Source organism: Capricornis sumatraensis, chromosome 1 (assembly GCF_032405125.1).
Source record: "Capricornis sumatraensis isolate serow.1 chromosome 1, serow.2, whole genome shotgun sequence".
In the NCBI taxonomy this organism is placed as follows: Eukaryota; Metazoa; Chordata; class Mammalia; order Artiodactyla; family Bovidae; genus Capricornis; species Capricornis sumatraensis.
The window spans coordinates 189627014-189654023 of NC_091069.1; the positions used below are offsets into that span (position 1 = coordinate 189627014).

The 27010-nt window shown below is 45.9% G+C and overlaps 2 protein-coding genes across 2 annotated transcripts in view; one reads left to right on the plus strand and one right to left on the minus strand.

The window, feature by feature from the left end:
* The first annotated feature begins 383 nt into the window (after nt 1–383).
* On the plus strand, nt 384–9016 carry MAP6D1 (MAP6 domain containing 1). Its single transcript, XM_068968362.1, has 4 exons — nt 384–763; nt 5605–5722; nt 6215–6354; nt 8810–9016. Exons 1-3 carry the CDS (start codon nt 384–386, stop codon nt 6293–6295), a joined length of 579 nt encoding a protein of 192 aa, XP_068824463.1. The 3' UTR covers nt 6296–6354; nt 8810–9016.
* A 646-nt stretch (nt 9017–9662) lies between these two features.
* YEATS2 (YEATS domain containing 2) overlaps nt 9663–27010 on the minus strand; it is a 108062-nt gene continuing 90714 nt past the window's right edge. Inside the window, exons 23-31 of the mRNA XM_068968241.1 lie at nt 26724–26822; nt 20054–20156; nt 19108–19181; nt 17440–17519; nt 16570–16771; nt 14752–14978; nt 13839–13913; nt 12820–12893; nt 9663–11575 (exon numbers count right to left, since the gene is read on the minus strand). Of these exons, the coding sequence (XP_068824342.1) occupies nt 11467–11575; nt 12820–12893; nt 13839–13913; nt 14752–14978; nt 16570–16771; nt 17440–17519; nt 19108–19181; nt 20054–20156; nt 26724–26822 (1043 nt within the window). The 3' untranslated portion in view covers nt 9663–11466. The remainder of the gene's footprint in view (nt 11576–12819; nt 12894–13838; nt 13914–14751; nt 14979–16569; nt 16772–17439; nt 17520–19107; nt 19182–20053; nt 20157–26723; nt 26823–27010) is intronic.

A 27010-nucleotide genomic window follows, 5' to 3' on the forward strand; every position in this document is an offset into this window, starting at 1 on the left:
TCTGGCAGCCAGTGGCCTGTGGGCGGGGCCCAGCGGACTGTTCACTCTACCAGCTAGGAAGGGTTGCCATCCGGCCCCTGGGCTCTGCGAAGCCAGGTTCAGTTTGTAGGATAGCACTTGGGGAATTTTGGATTAAATTAAGGAACATTCTTCAAGTTGGATACTTGTAAGTGCCTCCAGCCAGTTTCAGATTAACCCCAGCCCCGCTTCCGCACCCCTCCAGAGCCGTGCGGAGCTGTGGCCCAGCCCTCGCTCCCTGGGTGGCGGTCCCAGGCCAGGGGGCGGAGCTGCGGCGGCGCGGGGAGGGCCGTGGGGGCGGGGCCGCAGGCGGGGGCGGTGCGGCCCGGGAGCGAGGGGAGCCGAGCGGCAGACGCCGGGCCGGCATGGCGTGGCCCTGCATCAGCCGCCTCTGCTGCCTGGCGCGGCGCTGGAACCAGCTGGACCGCTCCGACGTGGCCGTGCCGCTGACCCTGCACAGCTACTCGGACCTCGAGAGCGAGGAGCCAGTCCCGGGCGGTGTTCCCTCGCGCAGAGGCCCATCTCCCGCAGGCTCCCGGGACCCCGGCCGGGACGTGCCGCTCACTCAGTACCAGCGGGACTTCGGCGTATGGACGGCGCCCTCGGGGTCCAGAGATGCAACGCAGGGACGCGGACCGGGAGCAAGCAGCCGCAGGGCCAAGCCCCCCGCAACCCCCTGCCGGGGGGTCTACGTGCTCCCCATCGGCGACGCGGATGCGGCTGCAGTGGCGACCACATCATACAGGTATGAGGCTGGGGGCAGGGGAGCGCTTCGTACCCAGACCCCGTGGTCCCAGGAGACTGAATCGCGGAGCCAGGAGGACCAGGTGGGCAGGAGCGAGGAGGCGCCCGGATCCCCCATCCCACCCGACTTCGAGAGCTTCAGGCAGCCTGTGAGGTCACCCCTTTGATTCTCCGTTGATGCTCCCTGACCAGACTTGGAGTCAGAGAGCAAGCACCTCCCTGACGGTGAGCTCACTACCTCACTCTCTGGGGCAGTCCTGTCAGAAAGGCCTGCCTTCGTAGGAGTTAAAATCTTAATTTCCGCCAGAAGGGCCCAATCATGGAAGTGGTGCTCGAAGGCCAGCTGCCAGTGCCCTCCGGGGGCATTGGTGGTGAGGACCAGATGCAGGGCTTCTGGGTGGTCCCCTCAGTATCCCACTGAGGGCAGCTGACTTGGCTCTCACTGACAGGCCTGTGCTCCTCTCCTGGATAAGTGAGGGCTTTCTTCTTACTACAACAGTGAGACATAGTCACTGTAGAAAAACTGGAAATTACAGAATTTACAACATAAAAAATTAGTATCCCCAATCCTATCCTAGACTGGTAGTTCTAATCCTTAACATGCATTTGAGTTCATATCCATTTGTAGTTCTTACATGGCTGGATTTGTAACTACTTTTTTTTTGTAACTACATTTTTTATTTCATGTGTGTGGCTGTTGGTCCCTGTTACTAGACGCTCTTCTATAAAATGAGTTTTAATGGATGTGTAGTGTTTTCTCTTATGGGTATATCAATACATTACCCATATATTGATATGTACCTCCAAATAATAATGTGTTCTCATGTCATTAAATATTTCGGGTGTTGCTAATTTGGGGCTATTAAAAACACTGTTGATCTAGTTACTGCACTTAGAGAAAATTTCCCTACATGTAACCTTGAACATGGGGCGGGAGTTAAGGAGTGATAAGGTACATGTCAACAATGTACAGAAGATGGAAACAGTGTCATTGTCCTACTGACATAGGGGACTGGTTAATTATAGCTCTGCCATAGGAGAGACTAAAACAAGATGTCAAAAAAGATGCACAGCAGTTTGTCTGCTACTATCTGTGTTGATAAAGGGTTATTGATGTATACATATCTGCTGAAATAAGCGTAAAGTGTCTCCGCATGGATACGTGAGAAAATCGTAACCTTTAGGGAAAGGAAGGAAAAGGAGTTGTAGATGCTGCCAGGAGTAGAGGGAGACTGAGGGGCTCTTCACTCTGCTGTTTTGAACCACTGCTTTGTTTTGGGGGCTTTCTTTTGGCCATGCCATGTAGCTTGCAGGATCTTAGTTCCCCGACCAGGGATCAAACTCACGCCCCCTGCAGTGGAGGTGAGGAGTCCTAACTACTGGACCACTAGGGAATTCCCTGAATCACTGCTTAAAAGAAAAAGAAAATGTACATGTATTACCTTTAACAACAACAAAAAATTTAGAGGAAAAAATAACTTACAAGATCATCATTCTTATAGTTAAATCTTTTCTTATACCCTAATTTCTTCAGTATGAATTCATACCTGTCGAATTAAGGGCCAAAATGTATGAACTTTCCCCTTCAACTTTATTACTTTTAAAATCAACTGTTTTGAGGTATAATTTCCATCCAGTAAAATCAATCAGATGGGTGACTTTTGTATACACCTGAACATATGATCGAGACACAAGAACATCCCATCTCCTCAGAGATTCCTTAGTGGGCTTGCAGGTTTTGAGGAACTCAATGGGGAGTGGCTGTTGCAGGGTGGGTCTTGTGCTCAAGCCGAGCTACAGAAATGTGAGGGGCAGAGCACTGAGCTGCAGCGCTGGCGCCCTAGCCAGGCAGTGGAAGGTGCTGACTGCTGCATGACCAGGCCCTGATCTGAACCAGCTGGAGGGAGCTGATTGGTGACAGGCCTGGAAGGCCAGAGGTCCTGGGTGTGCCATGCCTTCACATGGCTGATGTTCCAGGTATAGAGCGGGGCAGAGCTTGCAGGGAGATAGCTTCAGCTCTGGGAAGGACACACTTTCCAATAATTAGAACTGACTGAGATGAGTAAGCTTGCATGGTGCTGAGTTCCTGCTCACTGGGAGTGTCCAAGCAAAGGCTGGACTTTCAGAAGCAGTCCCTCACCTGTTAAACAGATGGCAGGTTTGAATGTCCTGCTGGGTCCTTCCAGTTCCTGTGATACTAAAGGTACTGCTTAGCATGTACCAGAACCCAGGCTTAGGACGTCCCATAGATTATCTCCCCCAAGACTTTACAGTGTGTGTGCTTAGTCGCTTAGTCGTGTCTGACTCTTGTGACCCCGTGGACTGTAGCCTGCCAGGCTTCTCTCTTCATGGGATTCTCCAGGCAAGAATACTGGAGTGGGTTGCCATTTCCTTCTCCAGGGGATCTTTCCAACCCAGGAATTGAACCCAGGTCTCTTGCATTGCAGGCAAACTCTTTACCAATTGAGCTACGAGGGAAGCCCAAGACTTTACAATAACCCCCTGAAATCAGTTCAGTTCTTGCTGTCCCCATTCTATAAATGAGGCACTTGAGTGTCTGGCAAGAGGTCACGTAGAACAGAGTGGAGTTCCAGTGTTTCTTGCCCTAGATCAAATCTGTGCCCCCAAACAGGCTGCCATCCCCTAAGATGCTGCCTCCTCTCAATCAGGTAGCTGCTTGACCTATGTCGGGCAGTGGTTGGGCAAAAGTTGGGACCCACTAGAGCTCTCCTTCCTGGTGTATAAACTTGGTGGGTCACCTGGTCCCTCTGACCCTTTCCTCATCGGTAAAGCAGAAATAGTAAGAGCTTGACTTGCCTGGGTCACTGCCAGAGACACAGGACTGCTGCTGAACCCGGCTCTCCTGTCACCCTGCAAGCTGACTTCTGAGACCCTCTACCTCCCAGCTCTACTACTGGTATGAGCAACTCCATCCCGCCTGCCTTCTTGCAAGATGCATGTTACCTAAGAAAACCATTTAAATAAATTCACAAAGCAAAGATAATGAACAGATCATGAGAGCCCAGAGATATCAAGGGTACTCGTGGCTGCTCCTCTCCAGCCCGGCAGGTCTCACCTCACCTGGCCACTGGCCTCCAGATGAGAACTGACCTGCCTCACTCACTTGCCTTCCCTCCAGAAGTGTGTGTGCGTGTGCGTGTGCGCACTTCTGGCCCAGGTTCTAGTTCCACCCACTTCTGGCAGTTCTTCCTGTCATCTTTCTTTCCTCGGTGAGTCAGTTAAAGGGCTAACCGTCAAAGTGCCAGACTTGGCACTTTTTTAAGTGCCATACTTTTTAAAGTGCCCAACTTAAAGGGTTAGGGAAGTTAAGGGATTTGTTTGAAGTCATGTTGGGCTGAGAACCAGGCCTCAGTAGCCTCAGACTGGGCTCTCTGCAATGCCCTGGTAGCTCCCTGCCCCTCAGTAGGAGGGACTGTGGGCATCGAGTCCAGTTGAGGCTCATGTGAGGTGGATGATGGTGGAAGTTGCTTGGTGAGGGAGGCACAGTGGACTCAACTTAGTCCTGTATTTTTATCATCTCCTGCCCCACAGTCATGGGGACTGCTCTAGCCCCTGGGCCAGGTCACTTCCTGCTTTGGGACCCCTGCAGCCACCCCGGGACAGCTGGCTTGGGCTGCCTGACCCAAGGCTCAGCTCAGTGCAGGGACAGAAGGGCACGCCCAGGGGAGGACCTGCTTCCCCAGGAGACGCAGAGCAGCAGATGGTGCAGCCAGCTGGTCTTTGAAACCTTGGAGCTTTGGAAGCAAAAATTATCTGATAGAGCCGTGGTCCAATCCACTTCCTGATATCCAAGTGCTGACCATGGACAGACACAGCTGTGCCATGCACACGTGGCCTTCCCAGTGGTGCCCAGCTGTGCTGCGGCTAAGGAGAAAAGGCTGCTTTGTTGGCCTTAGGGCCTGGAACCTGGCCAGGGCTGTGGATGGGATAGGCACGGACCCAGCCCACATGTGGGTGCTGCCCCTGGTCAGCTGGACACTTTTCCCCTTGGCCAGGGGCTCCTGTGGGCCCGGGGCAGGGTCTCTGCTAATTTAGTAGGGGAGTTGACAGAATTGAAATAGGTCTTTTTTTTTTTTTTTTAAGAGGAGTTAGTTTTTGTCAAAAGGATGTAACTCTGAGCACATGGAGCTAGGCTGTGCCAGCCTTGTCACTTCCCTCCAAGCAGCCAGCAGTCCCTACCCCCATGCAGACCACCATCCTTCCCTGCTCCCATGCAAGAGTGCCCATGTGCACAGCGCCATGCAAAAGCCAGGCGGTCTTTAGTTTCTTGAGATGGTCACTATGATTTACTCTTTTACAGGAGTTAATAACACAGGTTGTAGAGAACTAAACAGACCGCTGGGCCTCACTTTCCTCCTCAGTTATAACCAGGTATGACCATGCCTTGCTGTGCGCTGTCCAGGCTGGCCCCTGCCTGGACCTAAGGGCCACCAGTGACATGGGCTGGAGGCGAGCGACTTCCGCTGGTTCTGGGCTTCTAGAGCCCCTTGACCTGGCCCAGAGACAGTACGGGGAGCCCAGCACACACCAGGAGCTCGCGGTTTACGACAAACAGGATACTGTTGTTGCCCGAGCTCTCTGCTCACTCCTAGTGCAGCGTGTGCCTGCTGCTCCCTGGCCAAGTGGGAGCAAGTTTCTGGTGGAGCTGTTTGGGGTCTACTTCCTCTGCTAGTTCTGCCTCTGTGAGGAAGTAACATCGGCAGCCAGAGCAGCAGCTCAGCAGTGGACACTGGCCAGGAATGTTCCAGAAGCACAGGGCAAGAGCCGAGGCCCCTGAGGGACAGCCGGCCCTGTGCAAGGTTGTGATGTGTTCTGTTCCAGACAGGAATTCCAGGCTTGGACTGGAGTGAAGCCATCAAGATCCACAAAAGTGAAGCCCACCAAAGTCATCACAACCCACAGCTCTGGATGGGATGGCAGCCCCAGGGCCAGTTTCCAGGTCAGTGAGAAGCTGGTGCCTGGCCGCGGCGGGGTGTGAGAACAGCGGCTTTCCTTTCCAGGTTAGGGACTAGGTGTCAGATGTGGATGGTGTAGGATGGCACTATGGCAGGGGCAGTGGTTTCTGAACCCCCGTAATCATCGCTCACAAACTGAAAGCCAAGGTGCTGCTTTGTCGTTAGCCACGTGTTCCCCTAGCACTGGCTTCTCTGGGAGCAGGGTGTTGCCTCCCTCCTAAGTCCCAGCCTTACCCTTGACCACTTGCTTAGTGACAAGCTTCCAAGTCCCTGAGTCCATGTAAGAAAGCGGAGGGGCTGGAAGGGAGGTGTAGGGCTGTTCAGTTTCTGACTCAACCCAAAGGCTTTGGGAAGCAGAAGGTAAGGTCTTGTGGACACCCCCCACCCCGACCCTTCAGGTTAGCAGTCTGCAGCTGCTGGGAGGGGGAAAGTTGGGGAAGAGCTCCACTGATCTGTGGCTAAATTTCATTTTTCAGGCCCCTGAGGTGAGGAAAAAGTTTGCCCCTAACCCCTCAGCCATCTTTCAGGCCTCGGCTCCCCGGATCCTCAACGTGTGACTGCCCACCGAAGAGCGAGCCACAGGGGATCAGAACCCACCACCGGGGACTGCAGTGAGGTCTCAGGACTGGATGGCCCTGTCAGGGGAGGGGCCTCCGTTCTCGCCAGGGGGCACCACTCCTCTGCAAGCCACACAGGTGCTGTGAGCAGAACAGAGGCACCACTCAGCTCAGTGCTGGGGCCCCGCCACCCTCTCCTTCCTTGGGAAGTGTGCGGAAAGCTTCAGATCTTTTTTTAATTGCCTCTTTAGAGCACCCTTCAGTTTTTAAATCTGAAGACCTCGATCAATTCTACTGTGAACTGAATTGGTCTCTGGGGGTTGAGGAATATGGACATAACAGATTCTTGAAAAATCCAGTAATGTCCAGGCTGTATGATAATTTTATAACCTATGGTAACTCAAGGTAATGTCCTTGGATAGTCCAACCAGCGGCCCCCCACAGGTTGTAGAAGAAATCTTAGGTCATCACCTGCATGTGATTCATGATAATGCTAAGTAACCAGGAACAAGCTTCCCAAAAGAACAGAAGAAGATCAATCATAGGGTTTCTTTTTTAAAAATGTAATTTCTTTATGGCCAAGATGACCCTGGTTTTAACAAAACATTTCTTGGGCTGAGTGAAGTGCTGAATGAAGGACATTTATCTTGTTGGTTTCTGAGCCCCAAGTTGTAGTACTAACACCAGTTTTGTTCCCTTAGTGTATTGATGACTAGATGGGAACTACTATATAGTAAGAACTGCGAGCGTCTTTGGGGGCAAGGGTGGCCCAAAAGGCCTTAAAATGTCGTATCATTACAGGGAGCTCACTAGCTGCTAAGGAACCAGCTCATTTTGGTTTTGGAAGTCCCTCTGCTGACTTTATCAAACAAGTCCAGCCAGTGCAGCCACCTGGAACCAGCCTGGTTCTCCTCTTTGCAAGCAGCCCTTGAAACATTTGTGTCCTTTTAGAGATTATAGGCACAAGCTAAGGACAGTTTTGGTAAGAAAACTCAAGGATTTCTCTTTGGATTTTTATCCCTCTCCAGCTCCCAAGTGATTTAGCCTGGTGAGCCTTTACTTTCGCCACAGGAGATGGCATTCAGGTTTCAGAAGCAGCTCAGAGTGGAGGTGGGGCAGTGTTTCCAGCTCAGGCTGCGAGGGGGCCATCCCCTCAGAGGTGCTAGCTCCCAGCTCTGGCAGGCACAGCCTTTCCCCTCATTCCAGCAAAGGAAATGATCTGAGAGAATCATTTAAAACAGAAAAGCAAAACCATATGCTTACACAAAGGGTTCTATTATTTCAGACTTCATTGGTTTGCATGTTAGATGTTCCTAAGGGAAAAGAGACTGCCTGCTGGGCCTTCTGTGAGAAGCAAACAGATTCAGTGTACAATCTCAGATTTTACTAAAATGCAGATGTACTATTTCCGTTTCTTGTAACTTATTTATTTAATCATAAACACGAACGCCTTCTCATGGCCTCCTTTTTCCTCTTGGTAACGGGGTTTTGATGTGCCTTGGCTACCGCTGCTCTGCCCTGGGCTTGTAGATTCTGGGAATGCTCACCCAGGGCTGTAGTCGCACCGGTGTCATATGCAGTATTTAACAGGAACCCAGATCTCCCCAGCCCCACCAGGAGACTAGGGTAAAGCGAGACTATCCTTGAAGCCAGTCTTGGGCACAAACCTTGGTTCTCCACTCATTAGCTGACGGCAGCTTAGACTTCTGTTTCCTAATCTGCAAACCCCACCTCCCCCTAAGAGAACTTAGGTTTCCGTGCAAAGCACAGCTGCTGTACGTGTCCTCTCCTGTGCAGGCACCCCTTCGTGGGAGCCGGCTCTACGGGCATCTGCTGCTTTGGTCCAGCAATAGCCCCTGTCCGTCACAGCCAGCTATGTCTCCCCCCGAGCTTGTCCTAGGAGCCCCATCACTGCCCAAGAGAGGCCTGACCTTAGGAAGGCATCCTGCATGCTCAAGAACAGACAGCTTTTCACAAACATCCCAATGCAACAGCTTTCCTTACTAGACTTCATTAATTATGAGATCTGAATTCTGAAGAAACTTGTTCCACTCACTCTAGGTCTTAATAAGGCTACTCCAGTAACATTATGTTAAGACCTTAGGAAGCCACTGAGATAATAATAGCCTCAACCATGTGGTCCCAACTCATGTAGGTCATATAAATAATACACATAAAGACAGAAATGTACTGAAATATTAATAGTGGCTATCTTTGAGAAGGGGAACTATGGGTAATTTAAAATTTTTTACATTTTACAATATTTGCTCAAGTTTCTATACAATAAGCATTTTTGTATTAAAACAGTTTAATGTGTTAGGTAATTTTAGACAATAGAAAGAGTTCAAATTAATTATTCCATAACCAAAGTTAGCACTGCAGTAGCAGGCTTGATCAGCTGTGAGGAGGCCCAACCAGAGGGAAGGGCCCCAGTCACTGAGAGCAAGATTGGTGGTTCCAACTGAGAAAAACCCATTACAAACACTAATATTTTCATCCTTGTAATAACTCCAGGATTTTAGGTCAAACTCCAAAAAGCAGCATTTGAGAGAACTTTGGCTGTGCAGCCCGCCCCAAGCCGACGGGGGATCCTTTGAGCTCTTGCTGGCCACACACACAGGCTCCTCCAGTGAGGAAGAGAGTCCCCGATAAGGTACTGTGACACTGTCCTGTGGCTGCTGTCAGAACTGTGGCTGACACACACAACACTCAGGAAAGGGGCCTAAGCAATGCCCCTATTCTTCCTCCAGACCATTTGACTCCCTAAAGGCTGATACTAAGTGAAGTCTGGTCCCAAGAAAGCTACATACTTGGACTGTCTCCCAGGGCCTCCTCCCCAAAGAACTTCTTACCTTTACCTTTGAAGAACCAAAGCTTCCAAAATAAAGCCTTTACTTCTTATTAAGGGTGGATATAAATAATCATTTCTGAAATATTTCTGTAGTTCCTGTAGTTTTTTCTGTGCTAGCAGATGGTCCCAGCAGGACCAGGTCACAGGAGTAACTTATTCCAGGCCTCAGCAGAGACCCATTCTTGCCAAACGGACCAATGTGCTTCCTGGTTGGAAGCTGTTTCCCTCATTGCCTTGGCTTTAAGGATGCTCTGAGCTCAATCAGGTTGTTTTCCTTCACTCTAGGCTGTCAGAAATCATATGTCCAGGGCCAACATGCATTCTTCCAAAACTGTTTCAGATTTTTATATAACTGTGATCCTTCTTCTACTAGCTGCAAATTCTTTTTGGAAAGAAGTAGAGGAATACACAAACCCCTACACCTCTGCCTTGCCCCAGCTCTTTGGGACCTAACCTAAGAAAAACCCTACCCAAGCGCAGTGCTCCAGACTCAGAAAATGCAAGTCGCTCAGTCGTGTCTGACTCTGTGACCCCATGGACTATACAGTCGATGGAATTCTCCAGGCCAGACTCCTGGAGTGGGTAGCCTTTCCCTGCTCCAGAGGCTCTTCCCAACCCAGGGATCAAACCCAGGTCTCCTGCATTGCAGGTGGATTCTTTAACAACTGAGCTATCAGAAAAGCCCCCAAACTCAGAAAAACCCATCACAAATACCAAAAGATTTACTGTAGATATTGTTACATATTATGTTACATATTATGATACAAACACATCTGAAACATTAACATATATGAGGACTGTTTACTATTTCTTTTGCAAAAAGATAATTTCTTGAGGCTTTCATACCTAAGAACTGAATCTGTTCTCATTTGGATCAAATCTTTGATCCTGTAGATATGAGTCATCGTCCACTGGTAAATGAGTCTACACCTGCCCATTAACCTTGCCTGGAGTATTTTATGTACAGAATATCTGAGTCTTCACCACTAGACTATTTTATTCTTAACCAGGGCACACCCTATGCCTTACTGAATAGATTTCCTTCTGCACTTGCAGTCCTCAGATGCTGAATTTAAAAGGGCAGATTTCTCGTAGTTGCCTCCCTGTCTTTTCCTGAATTGAACGTCTAGAGGACTCAGGAAAACATGAATTACCTTGCTTGGGTAAGTTTCTTTGACTTGGGTAGGTTTCAGATCTCCTTGGGGCAGATTCCTAACTGAGAGCAGATTCTTTACTTACACAGAGACTTTGTTAGGAAGGTTGGGGTACTGTGTCTATACTGAAACTGGACATCATGCAGGGTGCCGCTAACCTGCCTTCTATCCACTCTGTCTCCCACGGACCGGGCTCTGCTCACGACCAGCCTGTTCTCACTGCTTCTGAATACTGACCTCCCTGTCACCTGGCTTTGACAGTCCTTTCTCTACCTTTAAGGCACTCACAAGTGTTGTTTGAAACACTTTTCTTCTTGGGAACAATTCACCAACAGAGAAGAACTGGATAAGATAAACTTTCTGAGGGACTGTGGGAACCACTGGCCACTCGAGGTGGACTCAGCAGCAGAAGCTCCTGCAGACCACGCTGAAGTATGAACCAGTGCTCTGCTGGCACATCCTCCAAGCTGCACGGGCCTGTGACTAACACAGCAAGGCTTCTCAGCTGTAGTCGGACCTTTTCCTGACCTGTGCTGGACTCTGTTCACCCCTTGACAATGCTGAGACTGGCTCCAGTGATATCCTGTGTTCCATCAAACAGGAATTCTCAGTCTGCAGCCTCCCAAGCTCGTGTGGTTTCCGCACAGGATCACTGCTTCCCGAGTCGACTCGGGGCTGAGTGCGGATCCTCCCCACCGTGGCCACTGCTTTGTGCCGAAGCCCAACCCTCCTCCAGATTTTATCAGGGTAACTGCTGGGGTACCTGGAATCCCAACCCACAGAAATGGGTAGAACTCTAGCTTGCCAGACTCATTTCCTACCTCCTGGAGGGAGACTCAGGCTCATGGTGCCCCCTGGAGTTTTCCCAGAGGACAAAAGGGCCCAATATAAAGTGGCCTGACGCCCCGGACCCTGCAGAGAGAGTGAATAGATGCGAGCTGACAGAGCATGCATCCACTCACGGCTTAGCTCTAGAATCAGGAAACAAACTTCTGTCCTAAAGGGATTGACCTGGGACTGAACACTCCGGTGGTATTAGATGGAAGCAATGGTTTGGTGGCCATGATACTCTGAGGCACACAGGAAACTATCTCTTCTCCAGGAAAGAAGAGTCATCACAGTTCAAGGCTTTGAATCCTGCTTTCCTGGGAGCATATTCATTCCATTCACTGATCTTCATTCAGTATCCCCATGTGTTTGTTTGTGAGGAAGTCCAGAAAAGGAATGTTGCAAATGGCCTGGTGAATATTACTCACTGTAATTTCTTTGGGAATCCTGGTCCAAAAAAAAAAAAAAAAAAGTTTTAATTCTCTCAAATAGCTAAATTAATTATATGGGGATAATAATGAGTGACAGCCATGGTTTGGGGCCACTCTGGGGGTGGGGAGCAGCTCTGTACCTTCTCTCCCCCCATCTCTCTCCTTTTCCATTAATCCCTCTGACTTGGGAGATGTGGCCTACCCTCTTCCCGGCTTGCCCTATTTAGGGCTCAAATCTAACTTCCTACTCACGGGCATGAGATGAATTTCAAGAAGTTGGCTGAATGATTAAGGGAAAACAAAGATTTTGAAGATTGAAAAAAAAAGGAATGAAGTAGAGAACAGAATATTGCTGTAGTTCAGTCTTAGCCAGATTAAAGCTGAATCAAAGCACCACAGAACTTGGGGACCATGTTTCCCATCTCTTGGAAACTATGCCAGACCAAGTGTGATGTTAAATGTTCTTATCAAAAGCACTCAAGCTGCTTTGTCTTCACAGTCAAGGACCATGGTGGTAAGCACGGGCCGCAGAGGCACTCGGCCCACTCCTGGATCTCTAGCAGGACAAGCAGCAGCAACATTACTGGAACTCCTCTGTTCCCCACTTTTTGTAAAGAGCTCTCCATACTGCCCACTGTGTTATATCTGTGTCAAGTCTGACCTAATAATCCTCTTATTTAGGTCTCTTCATGACCTCAGGTACTCTGTTAAAGTTTTAATAAATTTACAACAGCCTTTAAACAAATACATTTGTTTCCTCTGAAAGGAATGCCAGGATGTGGGACAAAAGGAAAATTCAGCATCTCAGTCAGTGACAGGCCACAAAGAGGAATGGTCAGCCGGTGGGTATAGAGCCAGTGAGACTGAAGTTTAAATCTAGGTTCTATGATGTATTTGCTAGGAAAGCCAGGCAAGATAACATTTCAGAGCCCACTTTCCTGATTTCTAAAGAGGGAGTATGAGTTCTGCAACGAAAAACAAATTAACGTGCAGTGCTTGGCCCCAAGTCTGAAACACTGCTATTATCTTCAGTGGCAAAGAATTGGTATATATTCAATCCTGTAACATATCGGAATCCTACCAAACAGTGTCTCTGCAGCAGAGACAGAGACAACACAGACCTCTCACAACCAAGAGACAGAATCAGGCATCTGCTTGGTCGTTTTGAGAAAGTCTGGCTCTGAGAATGTCCCAAGCATGGACATCTCCACCTCCTACTAAACTGATTTAAAGTATAAAACATCTTGGTGAGAACTGTACCTGTTGTGCGATGCTGCCTGGTATCCAACTGCTAAAGCCTGTCTCAGGATGTCGCTGACTAGCTGCTCTGTAGCCTGTAACAGAAGATGCTATTACTCTAAAATGCCACCTGCATGCTGGCCAGAGGGATGCAGCTGACCCCATCCCAGGCCCTAAATTTGGGAAACCACTGTATCTAAAGATCCAAAGTCCTTAAGGAAAAACTAAAGGTTTGAATAATAGGCCACAACTATAGAGGCCATGCGGAGAAGGCAAGGGCACCCCACTCCAGTACTCTAGCCTGGAAAATCCCATGGATGGAGGAGCCTGCTAGGCTGCAGTCCATGGGGTCTCGAAGAGTCAGACACGACTGAGCGACTTCTCTTTCACTTTTCACTTTCATGCACTGGAGAAGGAAATGGCAACCCACTCCAGTGTTCTTGCCTGGAGAATCCCAGGGACAGGGGAGCCTGGTGGGCTGCCGTCTATGGGGTCGCACAGAGTTGGACACGACTGAAGCGACTTAGCAGCAGCATAGAGGCCATGATTCTGAATTGTGAAGGGGATGATTTTCATTAATCAGACACTGCTTTAATAAAGGAAACAGGTGAGGGCTACTTGTGAGGTATCCTTGCCCCTGGAGGGGATCCACCAGGAAAGAACAACTGGGTAAGGAACCTGGTTCTGTCATTCTGTTGCCGAGGGCTGGGACAGTTGTGGCCGTTTCTACTGTGACATGCAAGTCACCTCTGAAAGCACTGAGAGCTCTGACTTGCACTTCAGGCTACTTAGCACTTGAAATGGCATTTAAAAATATTGTTAGTGACACTGGCACAGGAACTCTTGCAGCTGCTTTGACACGCAGGAATTACAATTGAATTGATTTAAAAATAAGAAGAAAGACATCATAAAGCCTGTCATCTTTGTTCCATTTCTGTCCTTGTCTTTTTCAAAGCATCCTGGGATCCAGTGTGTCCTGCCTGGCTGGCCCCATGGTGCTTCAGCCCCCGACAGCCCCTCTGCTGCCCACAGGCACCCACCTTCAAAAGCATGTCCTCCACCACCGATGCATACACGTTTTTATGCAGCGCCACAGGCTGCAGGGTGATCCCAATCTGGAAGAGGAAAAGAAGGCCTTTTGTTTCTATTTGTACATTAAAAACAAGCATATTTCTGATACCCAAGGAGATGTCTGGGTGGAAGAGACACTCTACAAATGTCCTAGACAAAACTCACGGAGAAGCAACACAGAATGTAACAACCAGAAGAATCTGTTACCCTATTGTGCCATGTTTCTGAGGGATTGTTGAAAATGCTATTAGAATCCTCCTCTCATGCCCAAATCTCCTTCATGAGAGAACACAGAATCTACTATGAATTTGACAGTGGGGGCCACACACTGGAAAGCCTGCATCAGACTCTGAGGCCCTCTTTGCAAAAGAAAGAAGATATACTTGGAAACTGCCCCATTTTTTATTTCCTCTGTAGGGGAAAAGAACAAGTCTCTCACTTGGGTACCAGGCAGCCGTGCAGATGCAGTGAAGCTGCGTTCCACCAGAGGCATGTGGACAGTTCTCTCCTGCACCCCAAGGGAGTCAGTGCCACATCCACTCCCTGGCAGGGCACTTGGGAGCTATTTAGAATGTCAGGGAGAGCACGTTCTGACGCCTCTGAAGGGAAAGGTGCTTCTACTGAGGCAAATGAGAAAAAAGGAGATGAAAAATACGAAACTGCCTACACCTAGCTGCCTTTGCTCCAATGTCATATTTGATGAGCAAGCTCTACACGTGTGATTCACTTTCTTGCCCAAAGGCCCTGACATGGGAAAGCGGGTGCCAGACAGTTCGCCCAGCTTTACCATCTATATCTGTCTCCCCAGAAAGTCTGGTGTCAGTCTCTAAGGCACCCGAGCCCCAGGTTAGGGGTCTCACAGCGCAGGCCTTAGCTCCCTACCTTCTGTGTGATGTCACCAATAAATTCAGAGCCCGGTGTTGGTGGCAGGTAGAGTTTCATCTCTTCCTGTTTCTCTTCCTGTTCTTTCTTGATGTTTATCTTTAACGGCTCTGAGACGTTGAGGATGTCCACCTCCTCCTCGTTCTCCGGCTCTCTCTTCTGAAACTGCTGCAGGTCCTCCAGTTTCCGGCAGAGGTTGTCAGCGGATGAGAATGATGATGGGCACTCTAAATGAGAGGCAATCAGTCTTATGACTATGGCGACCAAAGAAAAGGGACTTTTGCATCTCCAAGGGACCAAAAGCCTGAGACCCAGAAGGGTTAAGTACCAGGGAGCTGACTCCTGTCCAGTTCTAAAATTCTACGGACCTATAATTATAGGAACTAGTAATTCATAAGTGAGACAAGCACCAAGACAGGCATCTTGTGTTAAGACATATGTGCTATTAAGGGCAATCTGAGTCAAACAGCACATAATTCTGACTCTTGCCACTAAAAACGAGGCCATCCTCCCACCCCACTGATTTAAAAATTTTTTTTTACTTCTGGAGAATTTAAAAATGAACAGTGAAAAAATCACCCATGTTCTGCTTACAGCTGAGTACTACTACCATTTTAGTGTATACCATGCATCCCATCTTTAGCTGATTTATACAGAGCCCAACAGAGTATATATAGAGCTTTAAAGCCAGCCAGGGCTCTGGGAATGTTCTATGCATCCCTTTTACTTTATGCTAAGTGAGTGAGGTCGACATGGGGTTAAAGACTCCCAGCAGGATGGAGGCAAAGCATTCCAACTCTCTCTACTTTACTGGCAGGACGCTCACAGAGTTAATCAGTCATATTAATAAGAAAGCCCAGTACAGGAAAAATACTGTGTTTTACATACCCTGTCAGAGAAGCACAGAAATAATCAACAAGGCTTCTGCTCTCCAAAGCACTTAGCAATAAAAATCTGAGAAACCCTCAAGGTTCTGGTATTAAATACCACTGGAGATTGGAGAAAGGGGAGGCCACCCTGCATTAGGGCTCTCAGGAAAGCTTCATGAAGAAAATGAGACTTGTGTTAAGTCTTAAAGGACCCCCCAGACTCTGCCTGTGCTCCGGCCTTCCTCAGACTGGAAGGTGAAGGGTCTGTTTTTCTATAAAGATGCGGTTAAAAGGAGAAAACAATACTTATTCTTTAAGGTGAAACTCAAAACATTCTCCCCATGTATCTTTATGCCCAGCTCCCCTGCACCCCCACCCACATACAGTTATTTGTATCTTTATAAAAAAACCATTTTATCTGCAACATTATTAGCTGTTTACACCTGTGCCTCCAACACCAGGCAGTACACCTCCAGACTAGGTTTTTGGAGATAAAATAACATAAGACACTGTCCCCATCTTCAGGGAAGAAGACTCGTAGGTCACAAAGGAAGAAGTACTTCTTCTGGGAGGAAAGGAGGTGGATTTAAGAATGTTTCCAAAGGAGAACTAATGCAGAGGAGGGGGACACCTGAATGAATGGTGTGTGACTGTTGCATGCCGTGGGCTGGAACATCCCTGGCTGGGACTGGGACACTTGGGCACAAATAGTTTGGTAGGGACTGTCAGTGGGATGGATAAGACACATGGTGAGAGGTGAGTGGAGACTTTTGCTAACCCCTGGAGTCCTCGGGTCCCTTTACCTCAGGTGAAGAAAAGAGCTCTGAGACCTGCTGGGGCTGATGTAGCCTGAGAGCCCTGAAGGCTGAGAGATGAGCATGTGCTCCAAGGAGACGCCTCTCAGCTGCCCATGGTGCTGAGTACACCCCCCACCCCCCGCCTTGCTTACCTGGCTCACTGTCGATCTGGGTCAGCACATCCTCGATCGAGTCCCCATCATTCCTCAGGCTTTCGGGGTCAGGTGGGGTGTAGCCATGGCAGCGACACCAGTGAGCAATGTGCTTGGTTTTAAGTGGAGTCAGGTGGTGAAATCTTGGATTCTTCTCCAGTATTTCTTGTAAGACTTTTCGCATTGTCATCGCTCTTTGCCACTTAAAAAAAAATTAGGGGTGGGGGGCGCATAATGAAATCCTTCAACTTAGGAGCACGTTCAAATAAATCACCCAATTGCAAATTACCATGCTAACCTGTTAGAATAATTTTTTTCTGAGGAAAAAAATCTGATGGTGTTTCTCCTCAGTTTAAAAAAAAAAGTATGAGAACGTTTACCTAATGTTTATAAAATAACTGAAATTCCTAAGCCTGGACTATAAGGTGTTTCAGCTGGTCCCAGCCTGTGATCTCCCACTTTCCCACCCTCCCTAAACCCATCGCTGGCTTTCTCAAAGCTTCCTACGCCTTTGTACTTGCCACTTCCTCTTATAGCCTCACTGTTTGGCAGAGTAGCTGCCACACTGAACAATAAATAGTTGACTTAATTTTAACATATTACAATTCTTTAAAAACTTTTAGAAATTTTTAGCAATGCAGGAAAAGAAAGTAGGTCTTTCAAAGGCTACCTACAAGTCTTCGGAGAATGAGATTTTTAACTAAGGAAAAAGTTCTATCATCAAATATTTAACAAAACATGCTGCAGAATTTATGACTGCTCCATATGACGATGTTTATGGAAGCAGCCAGAATGCACATGTGTTTGATTATTTTCTCCAACAGGCTCTCAGTGGTGGCCTGCATATCAAAGAGGCAGACATGGGATTACCTCAGCAGCTCTCCTTTTCCCAATGTTCCAGCCATAATACTGCTCCACAGATTTTGCAGAAAAACAGCTGGCATCTTCACCTAGAATGCACATATCCAGCAAATTCTGAATAAAGTTAAGATTTAAATAAAATCTTATTTGCTGGAGGCATGTCCAAGAAGTTTCTTTAGACCTCTTTATGGGCTATGTTCCTTACTAGGCAAATTCGATGCAACATAATACAGAAGGGCTTGTCCTTAGAAGAGAAGGCATCTCATTCATGTGTACTCAAAACAACAGCCCTCCTTGGGAAATCAGCTTCTGTGGTAGAGAAAGCTTCATCATGACAGATTTTCTATTAAAATAAATGGCAATGGCATTCCACTGGGAGCAGACCTGAGAACCAGCCCTGGCCTATTAACTAAGGTGCCTGGAGCAACCTACATCATCACTCTGGGCTTCAGTTTTCTTAACTGTAAAGTCAAATGACTAGGAAGATGGCTCCTGAACTGCCTTTAAGCTCGAACATTCTATATTTGTACCTGATTTTTTTTTAAAAAAAGATTAAAAATTTTTTCTGCTGGGCTAGAAGAATCATTGAAAATTAACTTTGAGCTACTTCAAAATGACCCCCTAAACCCTGAGGGGAAAAAAATTAATTTTTGCTATTACAGCTGGAAAAAAAGCAGGGTAGTCTGTACTTGGCTCATCATTTCATAGTCCCATGAATGTGAAGTGATGATCTGCTTCATCCCTTCCCTCTAAATGTTCACAGGTGACCTTGCCCAAGAGCAGACACCTAAGTATCCACAGGCTGTCAGTCATGCTCTCTGTCAGAGCAACCAGGGCTGAGAAGCAAATGGTTCAGTCTTGATAACAATGGGCAGGGACAGAGGAGACTTCACTGTTGGAGGTCTTGATAGTCGTGCAGTTCTACAGAGTGAGTGACAGGAGTGTCAGATGAAAGATACATGACTCTGGAATCAAAACTGCATGACCTGTAGCTACTGTGATTTTGAACAGGTGACTCAACCTTGCTTATTCTCAGTTTTCTCATTTGTGAAATGGAGATGACACCATGTATCCCATGGAGTGAGTGAGTGAGTGAGTGAAGTCGCTCAGTCGTGTCCGACTCTCTGCAACCCCGTGGACTGTAGCCCACCAGGCTCCTCTGTCCATGGGATTCTCCAGGCAAGAATACTGGAGTGGGTTGCCATTTCCTTCTCCAGGGGATCTTCCCGACCCAGGGATCAAACCCAGGTCTCCTGCATTGCAGGCAGATGCTTTAACCTCTGAGCCGCCAGGGAAGCCCGGACCATGGTTAAATAAGTAAGTATAATAAGCCTGCAGAGTCTGGCATGCTGCGGGCAAATGCTAATTATTTTCCTTATTAATAAACATTAAAAACAAATACAATTTTCTATATACACTACATATTTATAATTTCTATACTATAACAAAAAAAATTCCTTCTGCAGATCAAACACAGTGAAAGTAGTAAAAGACTAACCGACTGACCAAGACAGTGTGAATTCTCAACCCTGCAAATAAGCTACAGCTGTAGCTAAACCCCACCCCAAGATAACTACCATCAGTATTAATTACAACACCAAGTGATTCAAATTGACTCAATACCCCAAGCAGGTCACAGCTTTAAACCACGCTCCCATATACTCAGTGTGGTCTTACTTTTTGCAGTAATTAATGGGATCTTCTTTACTACTGCTGTTAAGAGTTGCTGGATGGTCTCTAAATGGTCTATCCTAAGGAGGACAAAAGAAAATTAGGGTAGCAAATACAGACAGCGGTCTCTACCTGTGTCTGTGTGTATATACGTATGAATTTATGTATGTATGAAATATTTCTCCTTTACAAGGGAATTAAACCCAACTATACCTGCAAGTCCTTCCTTCTATATATCGCTTTCTTTATAAACAAAGAGCATTTAATGCTTAAAGCCAACACTAAAACAGATGAGACCCCAGGAAGGACAAATAATGCAAACTTGACATTTCCTTTTATATTTTAAAATAGTCGTGTAATCTTTCTGTAGTGTGACTGTCACTAGAGCAGAGACTCTTAGTGTTATTACAGTTCATGCTGTCACCTCCGTGACAGTGGCTAAGTCTCTACTGTCCAGCAGTTTGAGACACTTCAAAATATGCTAGAAGTGGTTTTGCCAGTTTGGAATGAGAAAATCTCAGTATTTCTAGAAGCAGCACTGAGTGGGTTGGGCCATAAAAAGGCAGCTGTTCAAGACTGGGCACATATGTGGACACTGCAACACAAAATGTACACACACCTAAGCAATTACATCATAAGAAATTTCACACCCAAAGATGGAGGAAAGAAACTTCATGCTGGCAAGCTCAAAGGGAGCTTGTAATTGCATCCGAGGCTCTTGAGGCAACCAATCAGGTGCCGTTTGGAGGTCACATCGAGGTGTTAAATGAAGCCTCCTGAGCTGTGCAGCAAATGGTAATACTTGTTCACCACACATGGACAGAAGCTTCTACCCATCAAAGGGCTTAATGCACACAGACAACTCTACATATAGTTGTCACAGGGATTTTTTTTCTCAAGTACCATGACATACTAAAGGCACACCCCCCTTAGAAAGGACTGAGGTAATTACTTAATGACATAGTTTCCCAGCTCAGAACTGTCTTCTGTTTTCACTGCTGTCTGACCATCCTGGGAGGGGCCGCTTGGTGCAGGTGTTTCCGGTTCGGTCTTCACTACAAGGGAATAGAAACAATGAGAGCGCTATTAGGGCTCAATGATGGCACGACACCTGTGGACAGAAACAATGGGAACCCAGTGAGGACGCTGCCACAGCTGCAGAGACATGGCCAGAGTGCTGGGATGGCGCCTGTTGTCACGGGATCAGCAGACAAGGGGAGAACTGTTAGCCTGCATCTCATGACAAAAGGCAGGGCAATAAAATGGCTTTTAGATATTTCTTAGAGGGCTAACCATACCACTATGGAAGACCACACACATACACTTGAACAACGCCACATTAAAATACAATGCTGGCCTGTTCTAAGTTTAATATCTTTTGTTTATCATCTTTTAGCATTATCTTAGTGTTCTGAGACACACGGCAAAAAAAAAAAAAAAAAATCAGATCTTTTGTACTGGGGAAAAATCAGCACATCACACGAAGCTTTTCAGTTCAGTTCAGTCGCTCAGTTGTGTCCGACTCTTTGCGACCCCAAGAACTGCAGCATGCCAGGCATCCCTGTCCATCACCAACTCCCGGAGTCCACCCAAACCCATGTCCATTGAGTCGGTGATGCCATCCAACCATTTCATCCTCTGTCGTCCCCTTCTCCTCCTGTCCTCAATCATTCCCAGCATCAGGGTCTTTTCAAATGAGTCAGCTCTCCGCATCAGGTGACCAAAGTACTGGAGTTTCAGCTTCAACATCAGTCCTTCCAATGAACACCCAGGACTAATCTCCTTTAGGATGGACTGGTTGGATCTCCTTGCAGTCCAAGAGACTCTCAAGAGTCTTCTCCAACACCACAGTTCAAAAGCATCAATTCTTCGGCACTCAGCTTTCTTTACAGTCCAACTCTCACATCCGTATGTGACCACTGGAAAAATCATTGCCTTGACCAGACAGACCTTAGTTGACAAAGTAATGTCTCTTCTTTTTAATATGCTGTCTAGGTTGGTCATAACGTTCCTTCCAAGGAGTAAGCGTCTTTTAATTTCATGGCTGTAATCAACATCTGCAGTGACTCTGGGGCCCAGAAATATAAAGCCAGCCACTGTTTCCCCATCTATTTCCCATGAAGTGATGGGACCGGATGCCATGATCTTACCAAATCTACTGATGGAAGATAACCGTGTCAGGAGTCATGTCTTCCTTCTATAGTCTCTGATCAAAACACTGCATGCACACGCGTGCACACACACACACTTCTTTTGCACCAGCTTCCCGGCTGACAGTCTATTCCCTTACGATGCATCTTGTACATGAGCACCAGTACACGCACCTAAAGGAGCGTGCTAGTGTCATTTTCTACTCAACATCCTTCAATAGTTTCATACAAGCAAAGGTCTAGAAGTGAGATACACTAGTGTATCTTCCCCCTTTTCAGTGATGCATAACTTGCAAAAAATGCACAAATATTAAGGGTACAGTTTGATAAATTTTACCTACATATACATCCACGCACCCAGCACCCCAATCAAAACACAGAGTATTTCCAGTCCTCAACCAGGGTCCCTTATGCTTCTAGCATTCCTCTCTGCCAATTCCACTTTAAATTTTATATAACTGGAAGCACATCATGCATACCCTTTGTGTCAGCGTCTTTTTGGCTATTAAAAAGAAGAGCAAAGCTTGTGTGTGTCTCTGGGTGCACATATGCATGCACTTCCTAGAAGTGTACCTCCTGGAACACACATTCCATAACATGTCGATAACACACTTAACTTTACCAGAAACTGCCAAACTCATTTCCAAGTTGTTATGTCTATTTGTAGCCCCACAAGCAGGGTATGTGAGTTCCAGGTGCTTCACATCCTTGTCAACACTTAGCAATGCAGTTCTTTTAATTCTGGTGAAAGAATAGTATCACTATGGTTTTAACTTGCATTCCCTTGACAACTGATGAGGGTGAGCAACTTTCCATTTCATTGTATTTAGACATCCTCTTCTGTAAAGTATCTGTTTATACTTCTTGGTCTTTAAAAAAAAAATTCAGCATCTTCTTCATACTGACTTTTAGGTCTTCTATATTCTGGGGAGAACTCCTTTGTCAGATATATCAATTGCAAATATCTTTCAGGATGTATGTGGCGACTTTCACTCTTAATTTTGTCCATCCAATACAGTGAGGTTCCTAGTATTAATAAAGTCTAATTTATCAATTTGTTCTTTCATGGCTACTTTTCTTGTGTTTTCTTTGCCCAAAGTCATGAAGATATTCTCATATTCTCTTCCAGAAGCTTTACTGTTTCATCCTTCACATTTAGGTCTAGGACCCAATGCAAATTAAATTTTATGATGTAAGGTAGGGGCCAAGTTTTCTTCTTTCCCCCAAATGGATATATCTAATTAACCCAGTACAACTTATTGAAAAGAACATCTTTTCCCTGCTGAGTCTGTCATAAATCAGGTTACCATATATGTGTGTGTCTATTTCTGGGCTGTCTTTTCTGTTCAATTATTCTATTTTGTCTCTTAAAAAAAGTTTTTTTTTAATTTCAAAACAATTTCTAAAGGTTATTTTCCATTTACAGTTATTACAAAGTATTGGCTATATTCCCTGTGTTGTACAGTACATCTCTGAACCTGACTTACACCCAATGGTTTGCACCTTCCACTACCTGACCCCTACATTCTATCTGTTCCTGAACCAATACTACACTATCTCAATTATGTACCCTTACAGTATATATATATCTGATGACCCAAGTTCCCCAGCTTTTTGTTCAAGATTATCTCAGCTACTCTAAGCCTGTGCATTCCCATATACATTTCAGACTATCTTGTCAATTTCTAAACAAACACAAAAACAACACTAGAGATTCTGACTGGGACTGTACTGAACCCATGTCATTTTGGGAGAGAGAATAAAATCAGGTATTTCAGTAAATTTATATAATTAATTAATTATAATTGTATATCCTTCAAGTTTTTATGTCTTTAAGTTTCTCTCATAAATATTTAGTGGATTGTTGGCAGTTAATTTCTATATAGAACTCAAAGTGGTTTTTATATGTATACCAGCTTGTATTGAGTGACCTTGCTAATTTCATTGTCAGCAAGACATTTTCCCCCAACCCCTAGTGATTCTGAGACTTCAAGAAGGAAGTCCTCAGAAAAACTTCAGACACTCTAGTTCTGTAAATGCAAGTATACGCTATTTATTTATTTGGGCCACATGGCACTGCTTGTGGTATCTTAGTTCCTGAACTGGGGACTGAACCTGCCATAGAATGAAAGCACCAAGTCCTAACTACACCAGGGAATTCCTGTAAATACAATCATTTAATCTGGCACTCAATTACAAAATCATATAGTCAGTTATTTTCAGGTTGGGATAGCTATTTACTAGATAGGCTCTTCTAAGACTTACATATAATAGCCCCAACTAGAAACAAACCTAATGTCCACCAACAGTAGAAAGGATAAACATATTATGGGCTATCCATCCACCCCTACAGTATGGAATATTACTTAGCAACAACATGGCTGAATCTCAGAAAACACCGAGTGGGTGAATTAAATCAGACACAAAAGAATGCATGTGCTTCTACTAACATAAAGTTAAAAAACACACAACTAATATATCGAAGAAATTGAAACAGTGGCTGCCTACAAGGGATGGGAATTTCTATAGTGTGAATGGGATGCTGGGATCATGCATTTGTCAAAACTCATCAAATGGTATGCTTAATTAAAACCAAACAGAAATGCTCTGGTCCCAGTCCAAAATTAATTGAATCAGAATCTGTATGAGAACTATGATACATACCTGCTACTGAGGAGAGATGCTGGTCTAGGTTAGCATCTTTCATCATGACTGACATACTTCTCCTAAAAGAACTAATCAGTAAATACTTTAGGCTTTGTGGGTCATGTGAACTTAGCTGGAATGACCAAACTCTGAGGCTGCAGTGCACACACGGACAATATATAAATGAATCAGCATGGCCATGTGCCAATAAAACCTTATTTAAAAAATGAGGAGCAGCCTGCAGTCAGCCAACCCTTGCTTCAGATGGTCATCCTGTAAGTTTCAAATCCATCTCTTCCCAAGACTATTGTGAGAGATCCTGGAATGCCTGAAAAAAAGTATTTCAAATTCTGACTGCACTGCCTTCCAGTTTTCTACACTTGGGAAGTACAGACTTAGTATTTCCAAACTTCAGTTTCCTTATTGGAAAATGGGTATTGACAGCTCTTTTCAGGTACTTTGATCAGTCAGTTCAGTTCAGTTGCTCAGTCGTGTCCGACTCTTTGCGACCCTATGAATCACAGCACGCCAGGCCTCCCTGTCCATCACCAGCTCCTGGAGTTCACTGAAGACTCATGTCCACTGAGTCAGTGATGCCATCCAGCCATCTCATCCTCTGTCGTCCCCTTCTTCTCCTGTCCCCAATCCCTCCCAGCATCAGAGTCTTTTCCAATGAGTCAACTCTTCGCATGAGGTGGCCAAAGTACTTGAGTTTCAGCTTTAACATCATTCCTTCCAAAGAAATCCCAGGGCCAATTTCCTTCAGAATGGACTGGTTGGATCTCCTTGCAGTCCAAGGGACTCTGAAGAGTCTTCTCCAACACCACAGTTCAAAAGCATCAATTCTTCGGCGCTCAGCCTTCTTCACAGTCCAACTCTCACATCCATACATGACCACAGGAAAAACCATAGCCTTGACTAGACAGACCTTAGTCGGCAAAGTAATGTCTCTGCTTTTGAATATGCTATCTAGGTTGGTCATAACTTTCCTTCCAAGGAGTAAGCGTCTTATAATTTCATGGCTGCAGTCACCATCTGCAGTGATTTTGGAGCCCCAAAAGATAAAGTCTGACACTGTTTCCACTGTTTCCCCATCTATTTCCCATGAAGTGATCGGACTGGATGCCATGATCTTCGTTTTCTGAATGTTGAGCTTTAAGCCAACTTTTTCACTCTCCTCTTTCACTTTCATCAAGAGGCTTTTTAGTTTCTCTTCACTTTCTGCCATAAGGGTGGTCATCTGCATATCTGAGGTTATTGATATTTCTCCCAGCAATCTTGATTCCAGCTTGTGTTTCTTCCAGTCCAGCGTTTCTCATGATGTACTCTGCACAGAAGTTAAATAAGCAGGGTGACAATATACAGCCTTGACGTACTCCTTTTCCTATTTGGAACCAGTCTGTTGTTCCATGTCCAGTTCTAACTGTTGCTTCCTGACCTGCATACAGATTTCTCAAGAGGTGGGTCAGGTGGTCTGGTATTCTCATTGCTTTCAGAATTTTCCACAGTTTATTGTGATCCACACAGTCAAAGGCTTTGGCATAGTCAATAAAGCAGAAATAGATGTTTTTCTGGAACTCTCTTGCTTTTTCCATGATCCAGCGGATGTTGGCAATTTGATCTCTGGTTCCCTTGCCTTTTCTAAAACCAGCTTGAACATCAGGAAGTTCACAGTTCACATATTGCTGAAGCTTGGCTTGGAAAATTTTGAGCATTACTGTACTAGCATGTGAGATGAGTGCAATTGTGCGGTAGTTTGAGCATTCTTTGGCATTGCCTTTCTTTGGGAATGGAATGAAAACTGACCTTTTCCAGTCCTGTGGCCACTGCTGAGTTTTCCAAATTTGCTGGCATATTGAGTGCAGCACTTTCACAGCATCATCTTTCAGGAATTGAAATAGCTAAACTGGAATTCCATCACCTCCACTAGCTTTGTTTGTAGTGATGCTTTCTAAGGCCCACTTGACTTCACATTCCAGGATGTCTGGCTCTAGGTGAGTGATCACACCATCATGATTATCTGGGTTGTGAAGTTCTTTTTTGTACATTTCTTCTGTGTATTCTTGCCACCTCTTCTTAATATCTTCTGCTTCTGTTAGGTCCCTACCGTTTCTGTCCTTTATCGAGCCCATTATATATATATCTCTCTCTCTCACCAAGCAACTAGCATGGTGCCGGGTTATTTTAGGCTCTTACACAAGGTAGTTATCATTATTGTAGACGTTACAGATGTAAAAATGTTTTGTTCTAACACACTGTACTCTCTCCATCCAGTCAATAGTCGTAAGTGTCCCCACTTCCAGCTGCCAACATCTGACCCTACCTATAGCTCCTTTACATAACTGTACACCCCAGGTGAGTCCCCTTGATTGGTCTACTCGCCCAAACAAGCCCTCTGAGTCTTCATCTCTACTGTTTCCTTAATCTGGCATGCCTCTCCATAGTAAAAAATGCTTCACTCTTAAAAGTTCTGGTTAAAATCCATGTTCTATACCAAAGTGTTATCCACTTCCACAACCCCTCATGTTCTATGACCCACACATCCTAGACTGAAATATTTCCGCATTCATTTTTCAGATCACCTACTGTGCATTTATCAATCACTGCTTGCTGTCTACTGCAACTCTCTCCAACCTGATTATAAATTCTTGGGGGGCAGAAATGATGCTTTACACATCTCTGTACTTCCCTCAGTGAAGTCTGTATATAAACATCCTATGTATTTTTGAAGTGACTCATTCATGGATGCTGAAATTCAAGGGAGTCTTATGATAGTAAAGTCTTGCATAAAACTTCTGGGCAAACATACTGTGGGAAATGACATACCTTTTGTAACAGCTGCTGGAGCAGGGCTGGGGACAACTGGAGTTGGGGCAGCTACAGGCAGAATGGCAGGTGATTTGCTGGTAGAAAATGATTGAACCACTAACAGGCAAAAGAGGAGGGGAGGATACAAGAAATACAGAAATTATTTTAATGAAAATAATCTATCTCCCAAGGTGACAGCTCTACTGTAGATGACTAGCACAAAAACAATTTCAGTGTAACAGAAATGGTACCGTCCTTGCTTTACACACAGATTTATAAGGTGGGCTATTTACTATTAGTACCAG